Below are 27,369 nucleotides of genomic sequence, written 5' to 3'. Positions count from 1 at the left end.
AACTAGACATCCTATCTCCACTAAACATTTCTAATACATAAAGTATCTATCCAATTTCTATCTGACTAAAAATACCTAACACTGGGAAATGTTGGTAAGCTGGTCTGTGCTTACACTTTATCTAAATAGGATGACAGATATGCTGCTACATGAGTAAATTACAGGAGCTTCAGTTGGTTAAAAAGTTGTTATTAACGAGGTTGAAGTAAAGCAACATACTATAGTTTTGTTCATATAATTGCAAAAAAGAATTGCAAACCATTGGACAGTGTCTGGTTTTGAAACTACACCAAACCAGAACTGCCCTGACATTAGAGAAAATAAATGTATCTCAATCTGAAACAACATAATGGATCTTGAACTTTAGCACAGCCAACCTAAACCTCTTCCAAAGGTCAAAGCCTACAAGTGGATGCTGAGGCAAAATGCAAGAGCAGCAGCAGCTGCTGAGAAGTAGAGTATGTTGCACTGAGTAGATTATGGCATTTAAATGTAACAGCGGGCTATTTCTTCATATACTGTATTTTACTGTGCAGGGGACAGAATAATATTTGGTCCAGAAGGTCAGTAGAGTACCTCCAAAAAAGCAATAAGTAATAATAATTTGGTTTCTGCTGCACAAGCACAGACTTTGATCAGAAGTACTGTATATACTGTATCAGCAGATCTGAGCACGTGGAGTAAAACCCATCTGTCAGCACAGTAGGAACAGGAGAAACACTGAAGTCACAGTGGCCACAGAACAATGACTTCTAACTACTGACCACTTCAGCTGGAGCAGGGGTTTAGCCGCCTTGCTTGACAGCAGTCAAAGCTGAGAGTCAAGCACTTTGCCGGCCCACACTGGGCCAGTCGGTCAAACTAGTGACCCTTCAGCTGCAAGGTCACTTCTCTGACCGCAACGCTCCCTTTGCTCCCTCAGACTTGTGTTAGCAGCAGCTGGTGTGGCTTGGGGTTATCCTGAAAGGAGAGCGCTACGGAGAAGTTAAATGGGGAATGCATGGCTTTAAACTGCTTGTGTAATTGAAGCAGAATAGACGAACACAAGAGAGACAAGAGAAAGCCAGTTTTTGTCAGCTTATAGACACTGATACCTAACTACATCAGTGTGTGAATATACAGTATGTGTGTGTGTGACAGAGAAAGACAAAGGCAGCCCAATGCTTTGTGCTTTGTCCTTGTTGAAAGGAGAGATGAGATGTGTCTAAACAGAGATGGTGACATCACTTCTTAGCAGGCGGCTCCAGGGAAACCACAGTGCCTGGGCCAGCAGCGTGTGCTCACAGAAACACAAAATGAGCCACTGTATGTGTGTGTATGTGTGTGGCATGCTGTGACCAGGTCAATGTGTGTGTGTGTGTGTGTGGCATGCTGTGACCAGGTCAGCCAGCACATGCCTCCCACAGCTAGTCCTTAATCAAACAGAGGCAGGTCAAATCACAAGAACTAAGGAGAATCCAGAGTGTGTGCTTTGCCAGGACGTCGTGTGTGTATGTGCAAACCAATTTGTGCATTTAAAAAAGTGACATGACAGCAATAAAAAATGATTTTGGAGTGCGTTAGAAATGAAGGTTGGGCTGAGAGTGAGTGAGGCAGTAGTGTGTGCCTTTGTATTACTTACATTTTTAGGGCGGCAACATGGTTTAAGGTTAGGGTGAGGCTAGGATCAGGGTTAGGATTAGGCAACTAGTGGTTATGGTTAAGGTTAGGATAAGTCTACAGGAAATGAGTGTAAGTCACTGTAAAGTCCTCACAAGGAGTGAAAACACAGCGTGTGTGTGTGCATGGAAGTAAATGCAATGGAGTGTGTGTCTTGTTGTGTGTTTGTGAAAGAGAGTGCTAGTGGTAAGGTGAAAAGGATAAAGACAAAGCAGAGTAAGGGAAGAGTAAAAGCCGGGGAAGGCTGGATCACATTGCCTTATGCAATTAACAGGTCAGCGTTGTGAGCTGCCTTTGAGAAACTGATCCCTTTTAGGAGTCTTTGAAAGAACAACTGATAACAGTATGCTTGGATCAAAATCTACTAGTTGATATTTAGTGCAGACTCCTGCAGCATGCACAAACCTCAATGATCCATCCCATGTTACAATCAATTATTCTGTAAATCACACAAATGGAGCGAGGTAACATGCTGTCCTTTCCTGTTGCACTGGAAATTTCACTGTGCAGACACCTTCTCCTGTTTCTGCAGACATCTCTGTCTGACCAGCGGCTCAGATTAATTCATGTTTTTCATAGTGTCCAAGGAAATAAAGGAATAAAATTGTAGTTAAACTTATTTCATGCATCTTTTTGGTGTGAGATTTGTTGATAATAGACTCTACTCCCAGTTTTGAAAATTATAGTTTATTCCTCTGTTTTCCATAAAAAACAGGCTATAAAGCACAAGTGACTTTTATTCTTTCCCTTAAAATTAGCACTTGCATCATCACTGATGGCGGCTTGGCGATGCAGTGGTTCGCACTGTTGTTTCTCCAAAAGAAGGTTCAGGGAACACACCTCACAGCTGACCAGGGCAGTGCATAGTTAGCATGTTCGTGCTTCCTCCCACATTGCAAAGACATGCAGGTTAGGGTGACTGGTGATTTTGTCAGTGTGAATTGTTCTGTTCAAGTATTTTGGGGTCTTGTTCACGAGTGAGGGAAGGATGGAACAGGAGATTGACAGGCGGATCGGTGCAGCTTCTGCAGTAATGCGGTCGATGTACCAGTCCGTCGTGGTGAAGAAGGAGCTGAGATGTAAGGCGAAGCTCTCGATTTACTGGTCAATCTACGTTTCGACTCTCACCTATGGTCATGAGCTTTGGGTCATGACCGAAAGGGCAAGATCCCGGATACAGGTGGCCGAAATGAGCTTTCTCCGCAGGGTGGCCAGGGGCACCCTTAGAGATAGGGTGAGGAGCTCGGTCACCCGGGAGGAGCTCAGAGTAGAACCGCTGCTCCTCCACATCGAGAGGAGCCAGCTGAGGTGGCTCGGGCATCTGTTTGGCATTCCCCCGGAGGAGCTGGAGGAAGTGTCTGGAGAGAGGGAAGTCTGGGCATCTTTGCTTAGACTGCTGCCCCCGCGACCCGGTCCCGGATAAGCTGAAGAAAATGGATGGATGGAATTGTTCTGTCTCTATGTGTGAGCCCAGTGACAGACTGGTAAGCCATCCAGGTGTACCCAGCCTCTCTCCCTGTCGCCTGGGATTGACTACGGCCCCCTGCGACCCTCTACAGGACAAGATAAAGGATGGATCACTGACTGCGCAGTTCACATCTTAATACCACATGCAGACAAACTGGCACCATTCTTGTCTTCACACCCTGCAACTCAGTTAATGTGCCATTAGCTCGTTTAAACTACAACACTTTACAAATTCATGTTTTCCATTAGGTCCTATGGCTCAGTGTGGCACCAGAGATATAAAAGGCACAGCGGATAAGACAAACTCATTAGCTGTTCAATATGACTCATCTCCAGCACAGAGACCAGTGTTTAAGCATGTGTACATTAACTCTCTGACTCGGATCACACCCACTACATCATCATGTCTCTGCACAACAGATGTTTGCTGGTTTAAAAATGACTAATAATCATCCTTCAGCTAAATTAGCCAGATTGGATGTTGTATTTTATTAATAACGCTAGTTATATAGCATTTCTGATTTGTCATATCTGATGGAAGCCCGAAACACTGCAGGTGATTTTCTCCTCCATTAATTTCATTCAACAGAAGCAGAGACTGGATGCACACAAAGCGGGGCCATGGCGACGCAAATGAAACCGCATGATGGATCAGGTGTGATCACAAGCTAATGAGGATGTGAGCTCACTGCAGCAGCAAAGTGTAAATGCAATTAATAAAGAGGCAAAATAAATAGAGGAAAGGAGATTTATGTGAAGGTAGATTAGATTAGGTGCACTGTGTATGGGCACCTGTGTCCCAGTATCTCTGCTTCTCAGATTTTTGCCTCAAGTGTGATGTTATGTTGCATAATGACTTCATTACTAACCAGTACGACTGTACCTGGTGGAAAGCAGGTATAGTTAATACTTAATAGTACATGTGAGAAGGAGCATTATTATTAGTTGTGAGGTTTTTTTATCTTATTTTCAAGCTTGATTATTGATCTTATTGTCAGGCAAACACCGAGCTGAAACACACAAATATCTGACATGTTATCACCTTATAGATTTAATATGAATAACACCACAGCAAACTGCTGTTTTCCTCCACCTACAGTAAACCCAGAGCAACAAAAGCATAGATTTTTTATTTTTATTTATTTGTGTTGTGGTTCTGTCCATCTGACTGCATTTAGTTCTGTTTTCCATAGAGGTGGAAGAAAGACTTTTGTGGTTCATCACTATGAACTGCTCTGTGCATCCATCACATATCCACCATCCATACACCGTTACCTTTATGTGTGATCTGGAACCAAGACTGAACTTCTCTGGAGTGACCCCCCTTCCCTGTGGTGGCTCAATCATTCGACAAAATGTCCAACGATTTCTCATTACGATGATTAGTACGGAGCTCTTAACATTTAAGCTCTGGGACGAATCAATACCTGTGTTGTGCTACAGACAATGGAGGTCCTGCAGTCCTGCACTTAAAAAACAATCAGTCATCGACGTGGCTTTACACTGACATTGTTTCACCTCAGATCATCTCAGGAGTAAAGGAAGTCTTCACATTAGTTCCAGACATACAGTAACTTCGGCACCTATCAGCATGTTTTTTAATCAATGAGAGAAACAATATACCATCTCAATATTTTATAGGTAACATTGCTAAGCTTCAGGTGGTTTACTACATATTACAATCAGATGTTGCTGGTGCTTGTAAATAGCTAATTAAACATTTTTCCACTGGGAGCTACTGTATATTTGTTCCACTAATAAAGACAAACCGGAGCTGACATGACTACAGTGTTTGAAACACTGACCCCTTCAAGTAGTTTTTAACAAATACTACAAAGCACATCTTCACAAATAACCATAGTTGGTTTTGGAAAGACTTTCACTCTGGAGCTTGTTGTAGCTGTCAGAGAAGAACAAGGCCCTTTTATGCTGAGGTGTTTAAACATGCAGAAAAGAATAAAATGCAGCTGTTGCCAGAAAGGACAAAAATATCCTCTTGACACAACGATATGATGATGTCACCTTGGTTTCTTTCTGACTTTCATCCAATCTTAACTTAGCCCACAAGCTCTTTTCCCAGTGCATATCATATACTTAATTATCATCTCCTACACCCCCTGACGTTCATCATCACCATGGAAACCCAGCTTCTCTCCACCCAACCCACGCCTCCTCCGCATCTTGTCTCTGTGGTAACCTTTAGGGATGTTGGATCCCAAGGTGGCTAAGAGCAAACAGAGCATGGAAACAAACACAGAAAGAACATACAGACATCAGAGCTTAGAAAGTTCACCCTGAAGTGTGAGCCTCAAATCCCAACACCCCACTCACCTCACTTTTAAACTAGTGTGAAGTCTACACAACTAAAGGGTGTTCCCAGTCAATACTGCCCCAGAGAACCGAGTGGGCATGCAAATACCGAAGTATGCTAAACCTAAAGCACTATGACCACAGAACACTGTCTGTCGGATCAGTCTAAAAATAAACCATTTTCCAAAACAACTGTACTTCAGCTGGCTCCAAATGTCTGACAGCTTCCAAATAAAGGATTTCAGGCTTTTAAGCTCTAAGAGATGAAGTCAGTTTAAAGCAGTCTGTGTGGGAAACAGCTATTTTTAGGCAATCCACTCAAGAGAGGCAGGATGAGAGAAGATATGAAATAACAAGAGCTATTATCAGTATGCTAATTTCATGCCACATCGGGCTGGGTTACGTACCTGTATAAACACCTGGAAAACATTTCTTTCTTGTAAAAATATTTCCAGCTTCTTTTGCCTTCACTTTAACAGCTCTGGACAGTTTATGTGAAGCGGTTAGGATAAGCTTGACAAAGATCCAAATGAACTCTGGTTTCTTTATGCAAATATTAGATGAGGTTTCTTCAGTGTTTGTGAAAGCTGTGAAGGCTGATGTTTGCTTTCTGTGCAGTATTTACAAGCTACACAGTCACTTAAGATGTACAACAAATTGGTTGCCTAACTGAGCCTCCCATGCTCAAAGATGCTTTAAAATGATATAAAAACTGCATGTCTCCTGTAATTTGGGATGCAGGCCAGTGTAAATGTATTTAAATGTTTCTCTTGCTGTCCAAGCTAAATGGCAGTTACTGTGGTATTAGCTGCATGCAAAGAACCTGCAAATCAACTGCTACATTGTTACTCACTTCGTCATCATAGCTTTCTTTGCTAATTCAGTCCTTGATGAGTATGGTGATCACATGGTGTGTGCAGCATGTAAGAGGTCGAGAGCGGACAAAACAAATCCACCCTTTGCTTCATCACAAATAAACACATGCGAGCAGAGTCACAGCCACTTTTGCATCTAAAGCCTGCCATTTAGGACAATAACAGTGCTTTGTTCAGCCACAGGGTCATTTGACCAGGCCTTGTGTGTCATGATTAGGTGACTCGTTACCTCAGTCTGCACTTAGCCAAAAACTTGACATCTGAAACATGTCAAATTACTTCTAGTGTGCTTCATCTCAACCATGACCAACAAAATGATTTGTTAGTTAATTTCAAAGAGCTCATTTGGAAGTTTCCTCAGAATGCCACTGATACACGTTCACATCTGGTGCATGTTTCAGGTCATTTAAGTCATTAGGATATAGTATGTATGCGGAGTTCTAATCCCACCAGTCTGCTGTCACCGGTACACCTCCTCCCACCTCTGTCTCTCTCCCCGTGCCTGTCTATCTGCCAGCGTCTCACTAGAGGGCTAGTTGACTGTGACCTACTTTGCGAAGCAGAACTGGAGCTGTCAGTCACGCAGCCGTGCGTCACATTGCCTTACCGGCCACTCAGAGGATGCTGCTGTCTCACTCCGGTCCACTTTCCTCAACACCACCACACTAGAAGATTCCACACCGGATAATATCTCCAGGTTTCTACCACAACTCTTCCCTCTGGGTCTTTGCCATAAACTTGACATGAGAAGTGGAACTCTTTTCAAAAAGCTACTGGCTATTGCATAATCTTCAAGTGGTAGGTATGAGATGATTCTGGCCTCCTTCACATCCAGTGGCTCCATTAGTGCAGGAAGGTGACATTTACATCCATTATCTCAGCCTAAATGGTGGCTGAATTATTAAGACTATCCATGTGGTGAACGACCGCCAATCCATTAACTAAACAGAAACTGGCAGGCAGGAGACGGCCTCAGCTCAACAATTCTTTTACCTACAGCTATATTTACAACACATCATATGACTCGTTATCAAACTAAAACTGAAGCCCTGTGTACTTTTACTTTTACTAACAACTACCAAGACAGAGATCAAGGAGCGGCACAGATGGGAAGAATGTCACAGTGCTTCCCAACACTGTGGTTTGTGACCATTCAAAATGATACAGGCTGTCTAAATTGAAAGGACCTCAACCCAAAAAAGTGTTGTTAAATGTTATTAAACATTTTAGGTTTTGCCAGAGCTTTTAATCATTTCCTATGACCTACAATCTCAGTGCAGATTATGAGCATGATAACAAGAAGTATTTCTGAGAAATAGTTTAAAAACTCTAGAATAAAGCTGGTAAGTGGACCTTGAGTTTACAATATTTTATTAAATATGCTGTTGAGATCAACTAAATGCAACATCCCCAGCTCAATACAGGTTATGGCAGAAATCAGATAATGCATTTACAGGCACAGCAGTAATCAGGTTGCTCAATATTTCATCCAACAAGCAGCGACTGTTGCTGCTGCTCGCCATGTTTTTTTCTTAAATTTTATTTTACAGTTAATGATTATTTACCACCATCAAAAAAAAAAAGAAAATCGGCATTCTCCAGGAGAAATCTACCTGGGGAGATTGGGATTCCCTAATCCACTTCCCCGATTACAAAAAATCAGCTCACTCAAAAGAGCAGATCATAACCTGGTCACTTAAGTGGCTGTAGACACAACTAATGTAAACACACAATACACAAAATGGAAACGGTGCATTGTAGCTGTTCAGGGACTAAAGGTCTATACAGGGCTCCAAAAACTATCCTCTCTTGACTACTCACCCAGTTGGAAGTTTTGTGTTTCACGCAAGCACAATTATCTTTAAGTTTTCTGTGAATTGATAGAATCTTTATGGATAACTGACTCAGGCATATTTATTTCATCATGTTTCAGCTGTTTATACTGGTTGTATCACGCAGTTCCAGGTGAGGAAGTGGTCTTCCCTGTGAAGTAAGACCTCAACTATTCATCCACTTCACAGAAACCATGGGTGGAGACTGTATTTGCAATATATCGAATATAGGAGTATGTGTATGGATGCTGGCCATTTTTGTTTGAATGAACAGTTTCCAGTGTGAATGGTGGACACAGAGAAGCACTAGGAAGAGGTTGCAGTGTAAGTTACAGCCTGTATTAGCCTATGTCTGATCACAAGCTGATAAAGGCCTGACCCCTGCATTATGTGCAGCACATCACTCTCTCATGCAGCTTTATGTTGGTAGCCATCATTTCTCTCCTTCTCTACTCATTCTTCTCTCTTTCCTATCAGCATTTAACTCCTCTCTACATCTGCTTTTTGTCTGTCCTTCCTTTGTGTGAAAGTGAATCATGGAACTAGTCCACAAACAAGGAGAATTCATAAATTACTGCTGTCGCAATGATGCCCAAATATAGACAAGCATCGCCGCCTCAGAGATATGTGTCAAAACAACTGCACATCATGCTCAATGACAAAATGAGAACACAATTAGTCATCTTAGGGGCTAATTGTGTTCTCAGACAACTGCTACAGTTGATGCATTGTGGCTGAGAGAATACGATGTTATTTGAACTGCAAGGATGAAAAGAAAATATTTTATTTCAGAGCTGATAAAGGGCTGTTATAGCCGCCCTGCTACGGCGGATTTTTACCAGGGCGTGTTTTACTCAGGGCATCATCACATGATTATTTCATTTATAAATATAAATGCATTTTAACACTGCAGCACCTTAATATTGCAGACAGCAGCAATTTATTCAGTATTTAGTAGGTTGAAACTATAATTTTTACTAGTAATTTTAATACATTTTATTTGTGTTATACATTTTTTAATGGCATGTAATAGTCAAATATATGAAGCTTGTAGTAGCACAAAAAAAAAAACAACCTTTATGCACACCAGTGTACATCCAGGCAGTGCTGGGCCCAGAGTCTGACTGCACTGATTCATAGTGAGACAAATGCTCGTCCCCAGAGTCTGACTGCACTGATTCATAGGGAGACAAATGCTCGCAAATGATGGTCGCATCAATGTGCTGCTGTGCTTATAAAAACAGCTTTTTTAATCCAGTGTCAATAAACAGAGGGGAGTGACATCACCCCACAAATCTACCCAATCGGGAATCAAGCAACTTACTGTAATGTAAGCACGAGGCATCCAGAAATATACACATGTACTGTATAGCTTGTAATATGGACAAACCTACTGACATGGAACATAGTTACTAGTCCCAACTCCAGGGAATCTGTGATCAGCCGTGCATTTGTCTGCATATTACATGACTAATGCTTTCAGAGATGGAGGGAGATTGCTTGAGATTGGCCAATTAAGATGGTAATTAGCTGCATTAGGCACTTCAGTGACAAGTCAGCACAAAAAGCAGCAGATTAAAATGAGCTGTTACTAGTCTATATTCTATGTGCATTTTTGGAGTAGGGAATAATAATACAACTATTTTTAACCTCTGAAATGAAAAGGTTGAGTAAAAACCAGTTTACCATCCCCTAAAGCCATTAGTGATTTAAAGGCATCCATAAAGCACAAGACCTGTGATCCTCATGTTGCAACAGTGCAGTGATGGTCTTCCAGTCGACCAAGGCCTAATGGCCTCAGTCAGATGCTTCTTTGTTGGAAACAATGGTAACATTTTTCTAGTGTGCATAATGCAGTTAGCGCATGCTGTATAAATAGCTTTGGATTCTGCAGCACTGCAGGACATCTCAACATGCTACATAGCCCACTATAATATAGACAAATCTGCAGAGAGCTGTATGATGATAAGGAGGTTTGGTGGACAGCATCAGATTACAGTTTTCTAAAAGAGGCACGAATGTAAAAGTCATCCACCAAGAACTAACAGAGGTAAAACTGGCTTTAATTTGGTGCACATCTGCTCTTTCCCCTCTCCGTGAATTGGCAGAAAACACCATGCAGTAACTGTTAGAATTTACTTTCTACAAAGCAGCTTAGGTTCTCTGTTGCACATCATACTCAGAGCAGCAGTCCAAACCTGGGGGTCTCGACCTCTCCAAAGACTCTCAAGGTAAAGTTGAGCGGTTATGAGAGGACCTACATGATTTATTTACTTATTTTAGGTGGAACTGCTCATATCTCAATGACATAGTGCAGCCTATCTGCCTGTTTACCTGCTGAGTTCTTCTGGTTTAACACATAAATGATGTCCCCGTCTGAACACTAATTCTTTTAAACAAAGATATTTTTGCCTCCTGCACCTAAATCTGGACTCAGTCTCGTGCTAACACTATTAGAAGCTGCTCTTTGCACTGTGATACTTTTACTCAGATGCTGCAAAAACAATGACTCACTCCATAAATTAAGCATTGTTCACACTCATTTCATTACTTTGTTGTTTTAAAGCTTTATTTCTCTGGGGAGAACTGACTAAGTGCCGAAGGTTTTTTTTTATGTTCACACCTTCCCTGCTATGCAGCCTTTTACTATTTTGTTTCATTTGTTTGTCAGGGACAATCCAAATTAATCAACACAAAAACTGTAAATGAGCGAATGCTTGTTTTTAAATGAGCTCAGGGTAATTTCCATCAGTTGTCCCTAACGAGTGTTAAAAGACAGATTAAAATAAAATATTTCTTACTGAGAATTATGAACAAGAATTATTCTCAAAACAAAGCAGGAAGAGGTTGCACAGATGTCAACCAGGACTCTAATGTTTACAGTATGTCTGAATATAAGGCAACACTAACTCCTAACCCATAAATGCCTTGCTTAGAGGCACTTCAACAGGTATAGGGGTGTGTGGCTGACTCACCCATCCCAGATACAGATTGCTTTGAGACATTTTCTGACCGTATACAACAGAGCGCACAGTACCACTAGGTTACATGTGGTTAATTATTTCCAGGGTGCTTGAACTTGGCAGCTCCAGTGCAGCACTACAGTGGAGCAGACATGGCTGTGCTACGAGTACACGATGCGCCCTGCTGGGTACCTGTGATAGACACTGGCCGGGCAGCAGCTGGCAACAGAAGGCTGGAACCAAATGACTGCTCTCAGCACAGGGAACAAAACAAGCAGCTGTGGGAGCGATGGGTGGGTTGGCCCTGTCTTTAAAGGCAGCCAGGCTATGATTATCATAGTACAAAAAAGGGACCACAAAATGCTGTTAACATAACAGGCCAGCTAGCTAACAGTCGATGCTAATTAACCACTGCCACCTGCAGCTTACAGCTTAACACCACTTCACATAAACTACATCTTTCAAATCCACACAGTGCAGGTCAGGCAGAAGAAGTACACGCTTTCGCTGTAAGTCGGTTGGTTGAGCTCATATAAAGGTGGCATCACATGCAAGCACAACACTTAAATCAGATGAAGGATTTGTCTATGTGTGTATATACAGTGACTGCAGGTGTTCTCTGATGAAACACCAGTGTTTTGTTTCCAACCTTCCTTAGCGCACTTTTCGTCTATTTTGTGATTTCCCTGCAGGTCCCAGAATTTCTTTGACCATCCTGAAAGCGCGCTCCATTCAGCTGTGAACTATATTGTGCAGACAGCAACAGTGACAGCAAAAGACAGCAGTTGAGCCAACTATTAAAAATGCAATCACATAGCTCCACTGTGTTCTTGTGTACTCGGGCTGCTGTCACTTGAGAAACTGATTTCTTTTCTGCTTCTAATATTTATTCAACATGCTGAATATTAGTGCAAAATTCCAGAGAAGAACGTCTTTGCTGTTTGATTTTGGAAACTCCGATACCAGAATGCCTTGTACACTTTTATATGACACCCACAGTTTTGTTTTACATAGCTGCTCTCATACTGAAGGTGATGTCGCCTTGTCTACATTTGTGTCTATATTGCAGTTAAAAAAATAGCATCATTTAAGTTTTTTTCTCCTCAGCATTAAAGTGTTTCACAAAGAGACTTTGGTTGTGTGGCCTTGTTAAGAAGTCAGTTTTGTTAGCGGACACCCGGCATAGTTTCAGTATCACGTAGCTACATTCACTTAAAACTGCAAGTATGCAAAGCAACTCCAGTGAAAAGCTTAAGATACATTATATCATGTGAAATGATGTACCAGAGTCAAATTCAGCGTGTGTCCAACACACCCGGCCAATAAAGCAGATTCTGATTCTGAAAGTGATTATAAACTGCCATTCCATGACTTAATTATATCAAGCATCTCTGGCTCACTGACTGCATAACACTTTTAGATATACGTCCAACCCCTCACAAGCCCCTGAAGGCCCTCCTAGATATTACTTGGCCATCACGCTGTCTTACCAAACACTGAGCATGTGATTTGGAGTGACATTACAAGGTGCAATGCTGCGATGCACGCTGCTGGTAGGGGGAGCTATATGGTCTAGCAGGACATCTGAGTCACATCAGTGGGTTGGATGTGGGCTCTCTGCAGCGGACCGATGGGAAGCTGCCATATCTGCCACAGAGAGGAGGAAGCTGCAGTTTGGGAAGATGCACTTATGGAGAGAGAGGGGATCAGCTCCTCAGAGAGTTTCAGAAAGTCATTATATTTCACCTTCAGAAATGAAGGCTTTGTTTCTGTCCTTGTCACACAACATTTTTAGTGTAGAAAGAAAATCATATATAGGTCATTGGTTGACACTATAAAAAGCTCTACTCTTGAACTGAAGCTCATTTGAGTGAATGCATTTGTGGCCTTGGGGAAAGCTGGGAGCAGAATGGGACATCTGCTCTTAGAGACTCAGCCTCTTGTGCTACTGACACGGCAACTACACTTCCTAGATAATGTTGCCAGTACTAAAAACCAAAGTTAAACAAATCATACAGCTCAGTTCTCCAGTACACCCAGCTGAATTACTTAAAAGTATTCCTTTATCTGGTGTTGATCGGGAGGTATATCATTTCCAGTTTCTTCATATACAGTTCAACAATTAGACATGACTTCAAACATAAAATAAAAATTATTAAATGCCCCTCTTTCCGTACAAAAAAGGAGACTGTAAATGTTTTGGTCCTCATTTTTCAAACCACAGTGTACCGAAAAGCCAACAAGTCCTCCAAACTGTACGACCCATATAGTGGTTTGTCCTTTCCCTCTCGTTTGACCCATAGGAGTTCTCATTAAATAGCGCCCAACACTAATGACAATGTATGTCACACTACCAAGCTTCATCTACTAACATTTGTGGTGAGCAATAACACATTTATAATTCTAAACCAAACACGCCACTGAACTCTATAAGAGAGGTTTTAAATCGGTTCTTAACTCCTCTCAAAATCTAAGTGCCCAGTTTAATTTTGATGCACTTGTACTGAAGCTTACACTGGTCTGGACCTCACTGTGTGTGTCTTCAAAATTGGAATTAGCATTAGAAATAACACTAATAGCATGAGAAATAAGCACGGCTTATTATAGACAAATGCAAAGTAATAATATATGAATGTACTCCTTTGAAGAGCTGTACTTGTTAGTCACAGACATGGTATTTGCTAGCAGTGAGTGTAGTGACTTTAATTATAAAATCTGCAGATGTGTAACACTGAATATATTGTAGAGAAATGCTGCACAGGTCATCACACCACATCATAAGTGGGAGCTGTGATGCAGCAAAGCAAGCAAGGACATCGTGGGATCGGCTCTCACAGGAGCCCTTGAACAAGATTCTCAGCCGGCACCAAGAGCCGGTGACATCATGCTCTATTTCTGGCTTTCAAGTGGAGCATTCAGAAGCTAAGAGGTATCTGTTAATGAGGACCAGCTGCACGACTGAGAACACTAGTCCATACCAGAGACCTGTTCTAAGGAGTCAAGTGCAGCTGCCAAACCCCTGCCAGAAATGAATGCCAGTCTAATTCCTCATTGGTCAGCCTATTGCTGCGGTGAGTCTGGGTTATAGTTAAAATAATAGGCTCGGTATTAAAAGGAAAACAAGCAAATTCCAGTGTATAAATGGCCACAGAAAGCAAATGATAACCCTGAGGAGGGTGTATTCACCAAAAGTAGAGGAAAACAGATGTCATCATTTTTGGAAGGAGGATTACATTTCCAGGTCGGCTCTGCAAGAAGCGCTAAGTATTGGTCATAACCTCATTTTAGTCTACTCACTTAAGTAGCTCTCAAGGGACCAGTTCTCTAATTCATTTAGGCAAAGCATGAACGTGTGTGAGTGTGTATTTCACTGTGTGTTTGTGAAGATGTGTGTGTGTGTGTGTGTGTGTGCACTAAGATTTAAACATTTCTGAGTTTTTTGCCTCAGCGTCTGACATGTGCCCAAGTTCGTTCCACAGTTATGCAAACTCTAACACAACCCCCCATCCTTCCATCCCACCCACGCATACACGCTCCGAGACGTGCACTTTTGCTCACTGAAGGAGATGACAAAGTGTTCAGAGTGTGTCAGCCTACGCTTTGTCATTTCCTAAACACAAAAGATTTATCATCAAATGTTTTTGGAGACATTTCTGGACATAAACACTGCACTGCTGACTTAGAACTAGAGAAGGGACATAAGAGCCACCTCCAAACAAACAAGAGGCTCAGGCAAATTACCCGGCGCAGGAAATATGCTCAACAGCATAGACAATAAATATATCATGTCTTTACCAGGTGATGATGCAGTGGTTAGTGCGGTTCCCTTAAATAGGTTAAACCACCAATTCTAAACCATTATCCACCAGTGTGAGTACTGGCTGAGGAGAGATTCCCTGTCTGGGCTTCTGCTATTGAATCTGCCTGAAGCCAATATTAAAGGTATTTTTCTATCTAAAGTGTGACACTTGTTACATGTAGGAGCTGCTTTGGCTTCGTGGAGACTGAGCTGTCACTGAACAGAATGAAGCAGATTTGAATAGGTAGCAGTAATGATACACAAGTGATTTAATGCAACAAAGCCGTTATATTTTCTGCTTTTGTAAGTCATAAGTGAATAACACTTCATAAAATATGTCAACATATTCCTGTCCTATAACAGGACAGTGGGCAGCTCTGAACTGTGGGTTAATCCCTGTGCCGTAGGCATCTGTGGAGTAAGCACTGCAACACCTCATGTAGGAGCATAATTCATCTTGCTCTAAGAAGCCAAGACACCTGCAGCAGCTACTCTATATTAGGTGTTGATTTTGCAGCTACAAAGTCAATAGCAACAAATTTGAAACCAGTATGCCCCCAGGCGTGCGGTTTTCCTAACATTGCCAACTTCCTCTTCCACTTTCACCTTTATAATGGACACTGTGGATCATCAACAGCATCATTTATGCTATATTACTGATATTATTTGGGCTTAACAGTGACCCCAAGTCTAAAAGATTGATCACTTAAAACCAATCCAGATCGATCTTAAAAGTCAGACTTCTAGAAGATGCTTATTCTGTTCATTTCTACAACAGATGTGTGAAATATGGAGAAAGTCTCTTTATAAAATTGATGTGGCATGTGAAGAAAATTAAAAATGAATACCTTGCAAATCCCAACTAAAAGCGGATGGTAAGTATTCCTTTCTACAGCTGGGTTCACCATGCTTAAACCTGGCATGGGTGTGCAACATGACATTTATGATCCTGGATCGTCAGCAGGGAGCTCGGATTCAATTTGAATTATCCTTTAAAACGATTGCATTTACCTTCCAAAAACTATGATCCTGGATCGTCAGCAGGGAGCTTGGATTTAATTTGAATTATCCTTTAAAAGGATTGCATTTACCTTCCAAAAAAGTGCACTTGTGAAGTTTCTATTGTCACTGATTGTATTTAAAATCTTGTCATAGGTAACATTTAATGTGTTGGTCACTGAGGACCACTAACATGGCCTCAGATCCCTCGATGCTGATCCAAGTTCTTTCTCTGCCCAGACAGACAGTGATGAGATTCCAGCCAGTTGATCACTCACACACTGATGATGAAATGAAAGCTAAGATTACACTGAGTTACTGTGCAGAGCAGCCACTTGAGCTGTGGTTTTCCCAGTGATGACCGTCAGACAAATATTGTATACAGATGGGTCACTGAGCTTGGAAACATGCTTTGATTTCACAGGCAATTTCAGCTTCATTTAGAGATTATTAATCAGGGTAGTAGTCGATTTATCTAAAGGGTAAGCGCTGTGTATATCTCTGGTGTCTGATCATTAGCATCCTATTGTAAGTCAATAGCCCCTCTTCACCTTGTTGTTTATTAATCATACATGACATGACCACTGGTCAGAAGCCCTTACTAAAGACACACCTTTTCCTTCCATCCTTTTTAAAGCTTCAGCCCTATGAATGTTTGTTGCAGTGGAATGTACCATTCTGTGGGCCTTTATGGGGGTGAAGGTGAACCGGTAGAGGATGGCAGTGTTGGGAGAGAGGGAGGTGAGAGGGGGGTGAGAGGGGAGACTGTGAAGCTCCCTGACAAGGCCAGAGTGTGGAGATGAAGATGACTACGTTTGTTAAAAAGGGGGATAAGAGGTGAATCCTTCTCCTTTTTGTTTTCTGGTGGTTTCTTTCTTCTTTTTTTTCAACTCGCTGCTCACTTCCCCCCACCCGCTCCCTGTCGTTCGGCTTCTTGAGCAGAGGGCCCTATGGGCCAGTCAGCTGTCTGCTGGTCTCCTCTGCCAAAGTAGCACATGATGTTCCATGATTACTGTTATTGTTTGTGCCCCATTTCACTCTGCTTGCAGGCTAAATGTGTGGTTGATATGTGGCAGGGAGATAGGAGGAAACTGCAAAGATAAGCTGGAGTGGGCTGCACAGAGTTTCCAATAATGATGCCTCTTTTTTACCAAGCATGTCAGCTTCACGGTACATCATAATACATCATAAATAGCATAATTTTTGCAGTACACTTGTAAGTTTGATAAAATAAAATAACACTGGAAACTGTAGTAGCTCATTTTTGATGCCATCTTTTGTCTGGCACTGTGATAAACAGTGATAGTGTACTTTCCAGTTTTGCTGTCTTGCAAAAGTTGATTTGCAAACTAGAACCTTTTCTTGTTTTTCTGCTCAATTTACCCACAAAGCCTTGTTTTTCCTCTATTCCTGTAATTCTTTTTTGCCTTTAATCATCTCCAGATTGACAGAAACAGAGATGGGCCCTTGGCACACACAGTTTGCACTGAGTGTGTGTAATGGCTCTGACAGAGATTGATCAATACCCTTGAAAGGTTAAGGTCTGATTAGGGAGACAGATCTAGCCCTGGATGAATCATCGCTGCTAGTACCAACGCCAAAGGCCGGATGCTGGCTTGCCATTGCCTGACAGTAGGTTGGAGGTAGGGGCTCTGATCAGACCTGCCAAGGTGACAAGACAGTGCAGAAGGATCTCCTGCAGATGTAATTATCTCTCTAATGAACAGCACAATAGGACACCAGAGTGCTGTAAAGTCAGGACATTGCAGGAACAGTAGATCAACCAAACAAGGAGACAGCAGCTGTTCACAGTCTTCTTTAGAGTTGTTCAGTCACTGTGCTCCAAGATCACACAAAGAATTTTAATTGGAGAAGTTAAAGTTCTGCAGATGTAAAACAATAACACTGAGTTTCTTTGAACCTTTGGCATCTTTTTGCACACAGAGATTGCTTCCACTTGGATTGCACTGGCTCCGCAGAAAAAAAAACGCTTTTAGCTAGTTCAGCTTTGATTCATTGCAGTTCATCGGATTCATACATCTGGAAAAAATTGCAATTTGGTAATTTTTATCAGCGCAACAAGTCCTAATTATTTCAACAAAGATAAGTCAGAAAAGGCTGTTTAAAGTGAAAGAAAGGCAGCCACTCCTTTACTCTTCAGTGTTTCCACAACCAAACTGAGCAATAGTCAAGAGGCATTGATTGTAGCCATTTCAAAGAACCTAAGTATGCTGTAAAACATTATATGAGGTGCATTAAACAAATGCTGTGCAGGTTCAGTTCATGTTATAGGAGAACAAAATCAATGTGTATGTTAATGCTGTTTGGCACACAAACTTGAATTAATTTGTAACAGCTTCACTGGCTGGTAACAAGAGAAAGCTGAACTCTATTACAGTACACTAATGCCCGCTACACGCTCGTTGTGGACGGTGCTGTCATTTTTTGAAACTGTGTGTGAGGGCATGCGGATCCTTGCTAATGATTGGCTCAGTAGTGTCACATGACCTCAGCGCTACATCTAAACACACAGGTATAATGTGTGTGCTACATGAATGTATGGCGTGTTGGCATGATTTGATTCAGTAAACCACCACACCAATCTGCAGACATACAAAAATACTTTAATGCAGCACCCTCTGCATCTCGTCATCTTTAATGCACTTTCCATCTTCTCTTAGCATCTGGTTTAGAGGGTGAACAGACCATCATCTTGATTCCCTGTATATAGTAAAAATCACAAGCACAACAACAACTCCTCTTTCTCCTTATCATCCAGAATTTCATTTCCTCTACGGTGCCAGAGTGCAGCGGCAACTCTGCAAAGCATCATGCTGCAAGTATGAACACATTTAAGGATACCCCACCCTTGTGAGATAGGGCCAGTTTCAGTATTTTGCCTCTAACTCCATACATAATGCTTACAATGCTTTTACAAGACTTTCATGATAACACCCACACACCAAAGTCTGGTCTGGATCCAAATAATATTCCAGATTTGCTGATCCAAAATGTTCAGATTTATGGGGCTCATGGAAAACTCACTACTGTTCCAACAAATAATACTACAGATTTACAACAAAGATCAAATTCTAGCTGAATCTCAGGCAGGGGTCAGCAGATGTGATGCATCTTCAAAAGTCACTGAGCTAGAGCCTGAAGAACACCACCATTACTGAAATGTAGTTTTTCTTGAATAATTTTCAAACTACTTATGATATCAAAGTGTTTCCAAATACTAGTGGGAGGTTTTTGTGATGAAGGAATCGTATCATGAGGGTCAAACTGTCATGGGCATATAGCTTTTAGGTGGAATAGCATTCTGCCTCAAGTGGAGGAGTTCAAGTATCTTGGGGTCTTGTTCACGAGTGAGGGAAGGATGGAACGGGAGATTGACAGGCGGATCGGTGCAGCTTCTGCAGTAATGCGGTCGATGTACCGGTCCGTCGTGGTGAAGAAGGAGCTGAGCTGCAAGGCGAAGCTCTCGATTTACGGGTCGATCTACATTCCTACTCTAACCTATGGTCATGAGCTTTGGGTCATGACCGAAAGGGCAAGATCCCGGATACAGGTGGCCGAAATGAGCTTCCTCCACATGGCAACCGGGCGCACCCTCAGAGATAGGGTGAGGAGCTCGGTCACCCGGGAGGAGCTCAGAGTAGAACTGCTGCTCCTCCACATCGAGAGGAGCCAGCTGAGGTGGCTCGGGCATCTGTTTCGGATGCCTCCTGGGCGCCTTCCTAGAGAGGTGTTCCGGGCATGTCCCACTGGGAGGAGGCCCCAGGGAAGACCTAGGACACGCTGGAGGGATTATGTCTCTCGGCTGGCCTGGGAACGCCTCGACATTCCCCCGGAGGAGCTGCAGGAAGTGTCTGGAGAGAGGGAAGTCTGCGCATCTTTGCTTAGACTGCTGCCCCCGCGACCCGGTTCCGGATAAGCGGAAGAAGATGGATGGATGGATGGCATTATGAGGACAGCGGTCTGCCTTGGCAGAGGTTTGCACTCTCTGAGTGCTGTCTAGCTTAAAATAATATTTCCAGATTCCGTGACCTGGTAGACCATCTTACAGTCATTGTGATGCACTGTACACTGGACATAGTACTGTAGCACAGTGTTGTCTGTCATGTGCATCTGATTAAAAAGTGTGAGATTAGGTCTACTGTATGGAGGAGAAGAACTTGGACTCAGGCTTAACCAGGTAAATGTATTTTAACAACTACAGAAATGATGAGTGGTCAAAACCGGTCTCATCAGCCGATCTCAGGGCAGCGGGGAAAACTGGGTTGACTGGACTGCTACAGATACAACCCAAGGTTGTAGGAGAGGCGCAGCTGGCTAAAGAAAAGCAGAGGATGAGAATGAGTAACAGTGACGCTAAGATAATGGCAATACTGATAGTTATACTGAGGATCTGAGTAGCAGAATTTACTGACTCTAGCCAGGTGAGTGTCGTAGGCATAAAACACAGTCTGTATACACAGAGGTGTATGAGCTGGCACAGGAGATCACTGGTCCGACGTGCAGTACTACCGTCGTAGAAGGTGAGGATCAGGCTCGAAGCAGATGGTAGAGCAGGTAGCAGGATGGTGTGAGGACGGCTGACAGTTGGGATCCAGAGCCAGGCAACCAGTCCCAGCAAGAGTTGGTCTCCTCATCCTGAGGAGTGTCACCTGAACAAACAGTTCACAATCCAGGCACCAAATGGTGCTAATACAAAATGGCTGCAACCAACAAGCAGAGGGTACTTTATTCTTTAACATAAGTACACAGCAAAAACAGTTCAAACAAAAAGCGACCCATCAAAAAATAAGGGCATTCAGTTCATTACTGCCTGAAATCAAGTCCAACAACATAGAGGAATCCTAGTGATGAAAGCAAAGACAGGTTACCAGCACGAATACAAGCGATCATCTGGCAACGAGGGCACACCAACGCTTCCCTTAAGTACTAATCTGGTAATTGAGAGCAGGTGTGCCTCGCTGCCTAGAATGCCTTCCCACCTGTGCGGAGGCGGAGTTACTGTGACAGCCTGTGCCAGCAGATGGGGTGCTGGGGGTGGTCTGGGCCACGGACGTAACCTGAATCAATTATCATGCCATATATCAAACGTGGAGATGACAAGTAACTACTTAAACAAAGAACCATCTGTATAACTAAAAGTCAGATCTGGATTTGTGGTAGGTTTGGTGCCTTCATAAGGCCATACTGTAGTTAGCAACAGTAAATAAACAGCAAGGGGAGAAGACTCCCACAGCCCCTCGGGGCCTGTCGAGTACAGTAACGCCCTGGAGAACACTGCCTGCCTACTAGCTTGCTTCCATGTGTCACAATACAGGGGGCGTTGGGGGATGGGAGAAGGGTCACATGTACATGGTGCTGCAAGCTTTGGGTTGCCTACACGCTCTACATGTCCTTCCCTTTCTCTTTCTCTAAACTGTGTCCATCGAGTACTAGTGTGGAACCTTCTGGAAGCTGAGTAACACCAGATTTACTGTAGCACAAGAAACAAGCCAGAATAATTCCAGACAAGATGACAACGCAACCCCTCATTTACCAGAGAAGCTTATAGTTAGAGGCATGAACAAACTGCTTACAATGTGTAATGAATTGCATGTTGCTGGGAATCCAGGCAGCAAGGGAACAAGCTAGAAATTTTCAAAATCTACTATTGGTGAGTATTAGATACGCAAAAATTTGAAAAGAAAGATGAGATGGTGAGTGAGGGACAGAGGGAGGTAATTCTGAGAAGGTATGGGGCACTGTTGGATGAGGTGTTGCCTGGATGCATTGGTGGGGAAGGCATATGTCACTCTGATCGGTCGAAAGCGTCATGCAGAGTAGCAGAGAGGGGAAAATCAGAGGAGAAGAGGGAGACACAAGGCAAAGTGCAACATAACAGAAAAGGCAGTGACAGCAGAAAAAGAGAGGGAAGGAAAGGCAGAAGAAGAAGTTTGAGGTGAGCCAGCGCCTAATACTGCCAACACTCCAGGCTTCAGGAACATGGTGATACCTGTAAAGACACATTCACAGCTTGCCTATCACTAAATGAGGTCTCTTCTGCCATTAAAAGCAAAAAGCTCTGCTGTTGGGAAAGTCCTGGAAGCTATCTGTTGCCCTCTTTAAGAATCCCACTATACGATTAACTGAGCACTGTTCCACACTGCTGGGCCTCTAAAATTACATGTGTATTAAAGGAGTCCTGTTATAAAAGAAGCATCAGACGTAGTAAAATCATTACAACCTAATCAAAAGCAAAGACATTCATACCACACCAACACAAAGGTGGTGGCTGCTTCTGCTAAATAAGCTTATTCTTACTGTCCAAAAAAGAAAACACACACAGAGACACTACAGGGCCACTTTTCTCTCTGTACAATTACCCAGTACTAACAAACCTCTTCATAATCCATTAGAGCAATGCTGATACAATACAGGCCAAAGAGACACCATCAGATTAATTAATGGAATCATTCATGCCAGGACATTGCTAGGAGGATCCCAATCACTGGAGTGACATCTAATTTAAGAGGCTGGGTGCCAAGAAAAGCACCAGAACAGTATGTCAGCTCTGTCATTACACAGTGACAACCAATACATCACCACCACAGAGTCGTTACTGCCAGCGAACATCAGTGAAATTCTCTAATAAAAGGAATGCTTTTTCACCTTGGCAGCACTGAATGCTTTTGCTGGAAATGAAGTGGTGGGAATGTTTGGACAGGAGTGGTAGACTCACATCTCCTATTCCAACATCTTTTTTTTTTTTGCTCTTTTATATTTAATGTGTGGGATTTATGAGTATTTGAAAACATTTTGCAGCATTTTGTAGTGCTCACATTTTCCCTTTTTTGTGTGGTTCGCTCAACTGAGGAAGATAAAAGCCCCAAGGCTAAAGTGTGACTTAATGAAACTAGTCTGAGACGAATCAAAGATAAAAACACAGCAAAGCCAGGTTTTGGTAGAGATATATTTGCAATCTCTCGACACACAATCTTCAATGATCTGTTCCACAAGTCAGAAGGGAGAGGTGACCAGGAAATGGGTTAATTCAAATTTTTCCCAAGGCCATGGGGCAAGAAGAAAAAGGCTGATACTGAAATGGTTTTCTGGCTGGATTCATTTTATTAAGGAAGAGTAATTCTGGCAGTTCAAACCTCTTTTAAGCTTTCATTTGAGATCACACCAAAGCTAATACAGATGCAGACTGTGCCTCGGCGGTGTCTCTGAAACCATGTGGATTACTGTGCTGTGTGCACAGTCTTCCTCTCTCCACCAGCAAACCTCCAGAGTCTTCAGGAAAAGTGCATGTGACTAGAATTACAGACACATTTTAAGAAAGCGCTAATCTGTAGGAATTCTTTTGTAAGATTTTTCTTTTTCCACATATTGCTGAAAAACGAACGCAGCACACCAAGATTTCAATCTAACAACTTTCACTACAAACAAAAGCAACTCACAAAAACATCAAACAACCAGCATGGCTGAACGCACACCAAATCTAATTTAATACCAATTATTAATCAGTTTGTGTTTCTGGATGTCTCATGCATGGTGGTTTGAATAAAAATGCACACAGCAATATGCCATTTGGTTTATGTTTTATCCACCGTGCCTTACAAACTAGTCTACATGCACTGGGAGTTCAACTGCTAATTAGATTGACAACAAATACCCCGAGTTCACATAATTGAAACTTCTTTTAAGTATAAACTTTATTGCCTGATTCAGAATTAGCAAGAATTATTGATTTGGAAACCTTTCTAAAATAATGAAAGACAGTGTCGAAGCCTGTTATGTATTGTAAATTAAAATTTAATTACACAAAGTTTACTGCTGGGGAAAATATATATTTTTACAATTGTAGTTCATCCAGTAATAGGTTTTATGGGAATTCCAATGAGAATAAAGTGACGCAATCACACATGGTACAAGACACTACAAACAACAAAGCTAAAAAAAGGATTCAAGAGTTCCACATTTAGATGGACTGTGTAAGGAAAACTTCAAATACAACAATTTGACTGAAAACAACTAAACATTCCTGGCAAATTGGGCCGAGTAAGTCAAAGGCCGGTGGCCTGTAGGTCAGCACAAATACCATATAACCACCTTGGTTTCGTTCCAGCCACAGACCTTAGTTACATGACTCTTTCGTGTCTATACCTACACTCAAACAGTCAATAAAGAAAATAAAGAATAATCTCTGAAAAACATTATTCATTGGTGGGCTTTACCTGTGGCAGAGCGGAGCTGAGCTGGCGCTGCAGCGAGTCACGGTCGTAGATTACGTCCTGCAGATGCTGCTGGGCCAGTCCGAGGCTCTCCTGGGTTTCCCTCAGTGTGTCCAGCAGTCGGTCCCTCTCGTCCAGCATGTTGACCATCAGCTGCTCAAAGTGGGAGTCTGGGTCCGAGGAACTGCTCTGAGAGCCGCGCTGACTCAGCGCCGTGTCCTCGCTGATGGTGGGCATCACCTCACACATCATCTTGGCTCTGCCAGAGAAAAGAAAAATCAGAGATTAGACCATTTCATATAGCGATGGTGTTAGCTTCCATTTATTAGCCATCATCATAAGTCATCCAAAAACTTATACTTATAAAAAATTGACATTGTGTCAATCAACACCAAGCACAATTTACTTTGGTCATAGTGAAGTGGAATCCTCTTTAGCTTTGCTGTCAAATGACGCCAGTGTTATGTTGAATATTATTATGAATTATGTTTCCTTTACCATCACACTCCCCTTCAGGGTTACAATGAGCTGCGCACATCCCACAGTACCTTGGGTTGATGGCCTGCCATTTCTTTGCAAGGCCACCACAGCTGTTCAAATTTATACACTTCTAGATGAATCATTTCTGAGGTGAGGCCAGTTTTGAAGGACAACATTACATCATTCAGTTTTGTCACTGACTGTCCTGTGGTTACCTGTGAGTTTGATCTAAAATACTTGTTCCAAAACGTTTGGTTCATGACTGCTTGCAACAAAACAATGCCTATTAAACTAAGAAGTGACATTTCCTTCTCAGACAGTTTTGCCTGCCTCAGTACATCACTTAGTAGATTTTAGAGAATGGTAAATAGACAGCACTTACTGTATATAACACACAAAGGTCATTCACCCATTCACACACAAAGATCTGAGAATAAATAAATGATCTTTTCTCTTTTGTCCTGTCTTGTTCGTCATCTTGTTTCACCTCAGATTTAGCTTGTGACAAACTGGAAGGGTCTGAGCACCCAGGTTTGGAACCATTTCCAAAGTATACAATATATGATGACAATTTCTTAAATTAGCTCTAAAAAAAAAAAAACATTTTGTTGGTTGGGTTTTGTATTTACACCAAAGCAACAGTAATATCTTAAGGGACGGCTTCTTTCTTTCTTTCAACAGTAATATCTTAAGCAGAGTCAGGCTTAAAGTGCAAACTAGGATTATGTTCATGCTAAAAATGAAGAGTTTTGCTTTTTAGCAAAATAAATGTGTGTCCATGTCAGTGTTTACTACATGTGAATATCCACTGCTGCTGTTTGTATGTGACAGGGCCTGACACAGTTGGAGCTCAGCTCAGTGTCACCACGGCATTTCAAAGCTGCAGAGATGTCTTGGGAGACTGGGCGTTCTGCCCTAGATTTCACGCTTGTGCTGCTTAATGGGCCAAGCCAGATCGAGTTGCATAATACACCATATCTATGCTATAGTGGATATCTGAAGCCATATTCCTGCTTCCATGAGGGACTTCAGAAAGCTTCATGAGTCATACCGCGGATGGGCCGAGTTTGCATCATCACAAATTTGTGTCCTCTGATGAATCAAATAGCCACACAAACCAATAAAGGTTTACACTGGTAAGGTGAACAGCATTTTCTTACTGTGGTTAATTTATATGAGCTTAACTCCTGTGTATTGAGTGGAAAGACATTCCCACACATGCTTAATGTTAGCCTACAGTAGCTTACCACAGAGGCACAGGGAACCAGTCGCCCTCAAACAAAACATACATTATATTCTCTCCAACAGCAACAAAATGGTTATTTAGTTAATTAACTAACAAGCTATTCACCAATATATAAAAGAATCGCCTGGGTGTTGCACTTCAGGACTTCCTGGATTCACAGTTATTGGACCCAACTATTTGATGTAGTGAGTAATGAACTAACTGTGCACACTGTCTTATTTACTGTTTTAAACTCATGTTAGGCTAACTGTGTCTGGGACCAATCTCTCTACTGTATGCAGTGATAAATCTTATCATATAATCCCAATACAGAAAATAAGCATAAATATATTCATTTAAATTTCAGGTATTTAATTTATGCATGAGCATTTTTTTTCAGAACGTCATAAAATGGCAAACATTCATTTAGGAAGTTCTCTAGAGCAACACATAGGCTAAAAGTTAACAAAAGAAAAGACACAAAAATATTAAAGCTGGTGTAGATTTTTCTTTTCAGCTTAGAGGCTGGTGAGACTCAAAATAAACTGACACCACAGCCTGCTCCAAACCACTCTTCACTCCTCAACTTTCCTAGAGACAATGTAAACTATGGATACCTGGTTGTGACAAACATTCAAATTACTCAGAAATTAAAATATATTACCTCAGTACCAAGATAAACTCGTGACCATGCTAGGTCGCTAGAGTTACTAAACAAACACGCTCCATCCAGAGGGAGGAACAGCACATCTGAGTCTAATTTCAGTCCTTTGGTTGATTTTAATGTTCTCCGTCTCAAAAAGCCAAACTGATATTAACCCTGGTTTTTGCTCTTTCTTTGTCCCACTCTCTATGTGGGAAAGGACCCCACCTCTTTGGTCTGGCAGCCACAGTTTTAGACTGCTAGTCATCCATGACTACTTCTTCTAACCTTGGCTAGGTGGTGGGCGGGGCTAATTTACAGACTGTACTTTGAGAACACAGGGTAGAGAAGCTGGAATAACAACAAAAAAGCTGTAGGCAGCAGAGAGTCATGGAGGGGGGTAGCATAGCTGAGAGACGCTACATCCTGCCCATTTTCACTTGATCTATCAGACAATGTGCAAAATTTGAATTCACCTTGAAACCTTACACACTCAGTCTTCAGGCAATGATTCAATAAGCCTAAGAAAGCCCTTAACACTTACAAGTTAATGAGCACTTGGAAGCCCATAGTGTACCATAGGACTGTAATTACTCATGGTGCTGACCCAGACCAGGTTTATTTAGTGAAATTTCAGCATGCCATTGCCCAGACTTGGTCCCCTTTGGGTGGGTTATAATGGCACGTCTGTGTCTCAGCATGTTTTGGCAGTAAGCTAGGGTCTCCCAAATCTTCTCCAGGCACCCAGCCAGAGTCCCACCAGTTCACCATTCTGCCACCATCCGCTGCCATTTAGACCTGAGAGACCAAGCCTGCGTGCTGTTTGGCTGGGACACACCGCACATGCTAGCCTTGGCTTGGAGAGCAGGCCAGCCGGGGGGCCGGC

At 42.2% G+C, this 27,369-nt stretch overlaps 1 protein-coding gene across 6 annotated transcripts in view; it reads right to left on the bottom strand.

The window, feature by feature from the left end:
- Positions 1–27,369, bottom strand: part of ppfia2 (PTPRF interacting protein alpha 2) — a 141,930-nt gene that overhangs the window by 108,072 nt on the left and 6,489 nt on the right. For all 6 annotated transcript variants that reach the window (XM_020613667.1, XM_020613669.1, XM_020613670.1 and 3 more), the window contains exon 2: positions 24,139–24,394. In XM_020613667.1, coding sequence (XP_020469323.1) covers positions 24,139–24,387 — 249 coding nt within the window. In that variant the 5' untranslated portion in view covers positions 24,388–24,394. The remainder of the gene's footprint in view (positions 1–24,138; positions 24,395–27,369) is intronic.

Source organism: Monopterus albus, unplaced genomic scaffold, assembly GCF_001952655.1.
Source record: "Monopterus albus unplaced genomic scaffold, M_albus_1.0 scaffold136.1, whole genome shotgun sequence".
Taxonomy (NCBI): Eukaryota; Metazoa; Chordata; class Actinopteri; order Synbranchiformes; family Synbranchidae; genus Monopterus; species Monopterus albus.
This window is presented reverse-complemented; position numbering and strand designations above follow the sequence as displayed.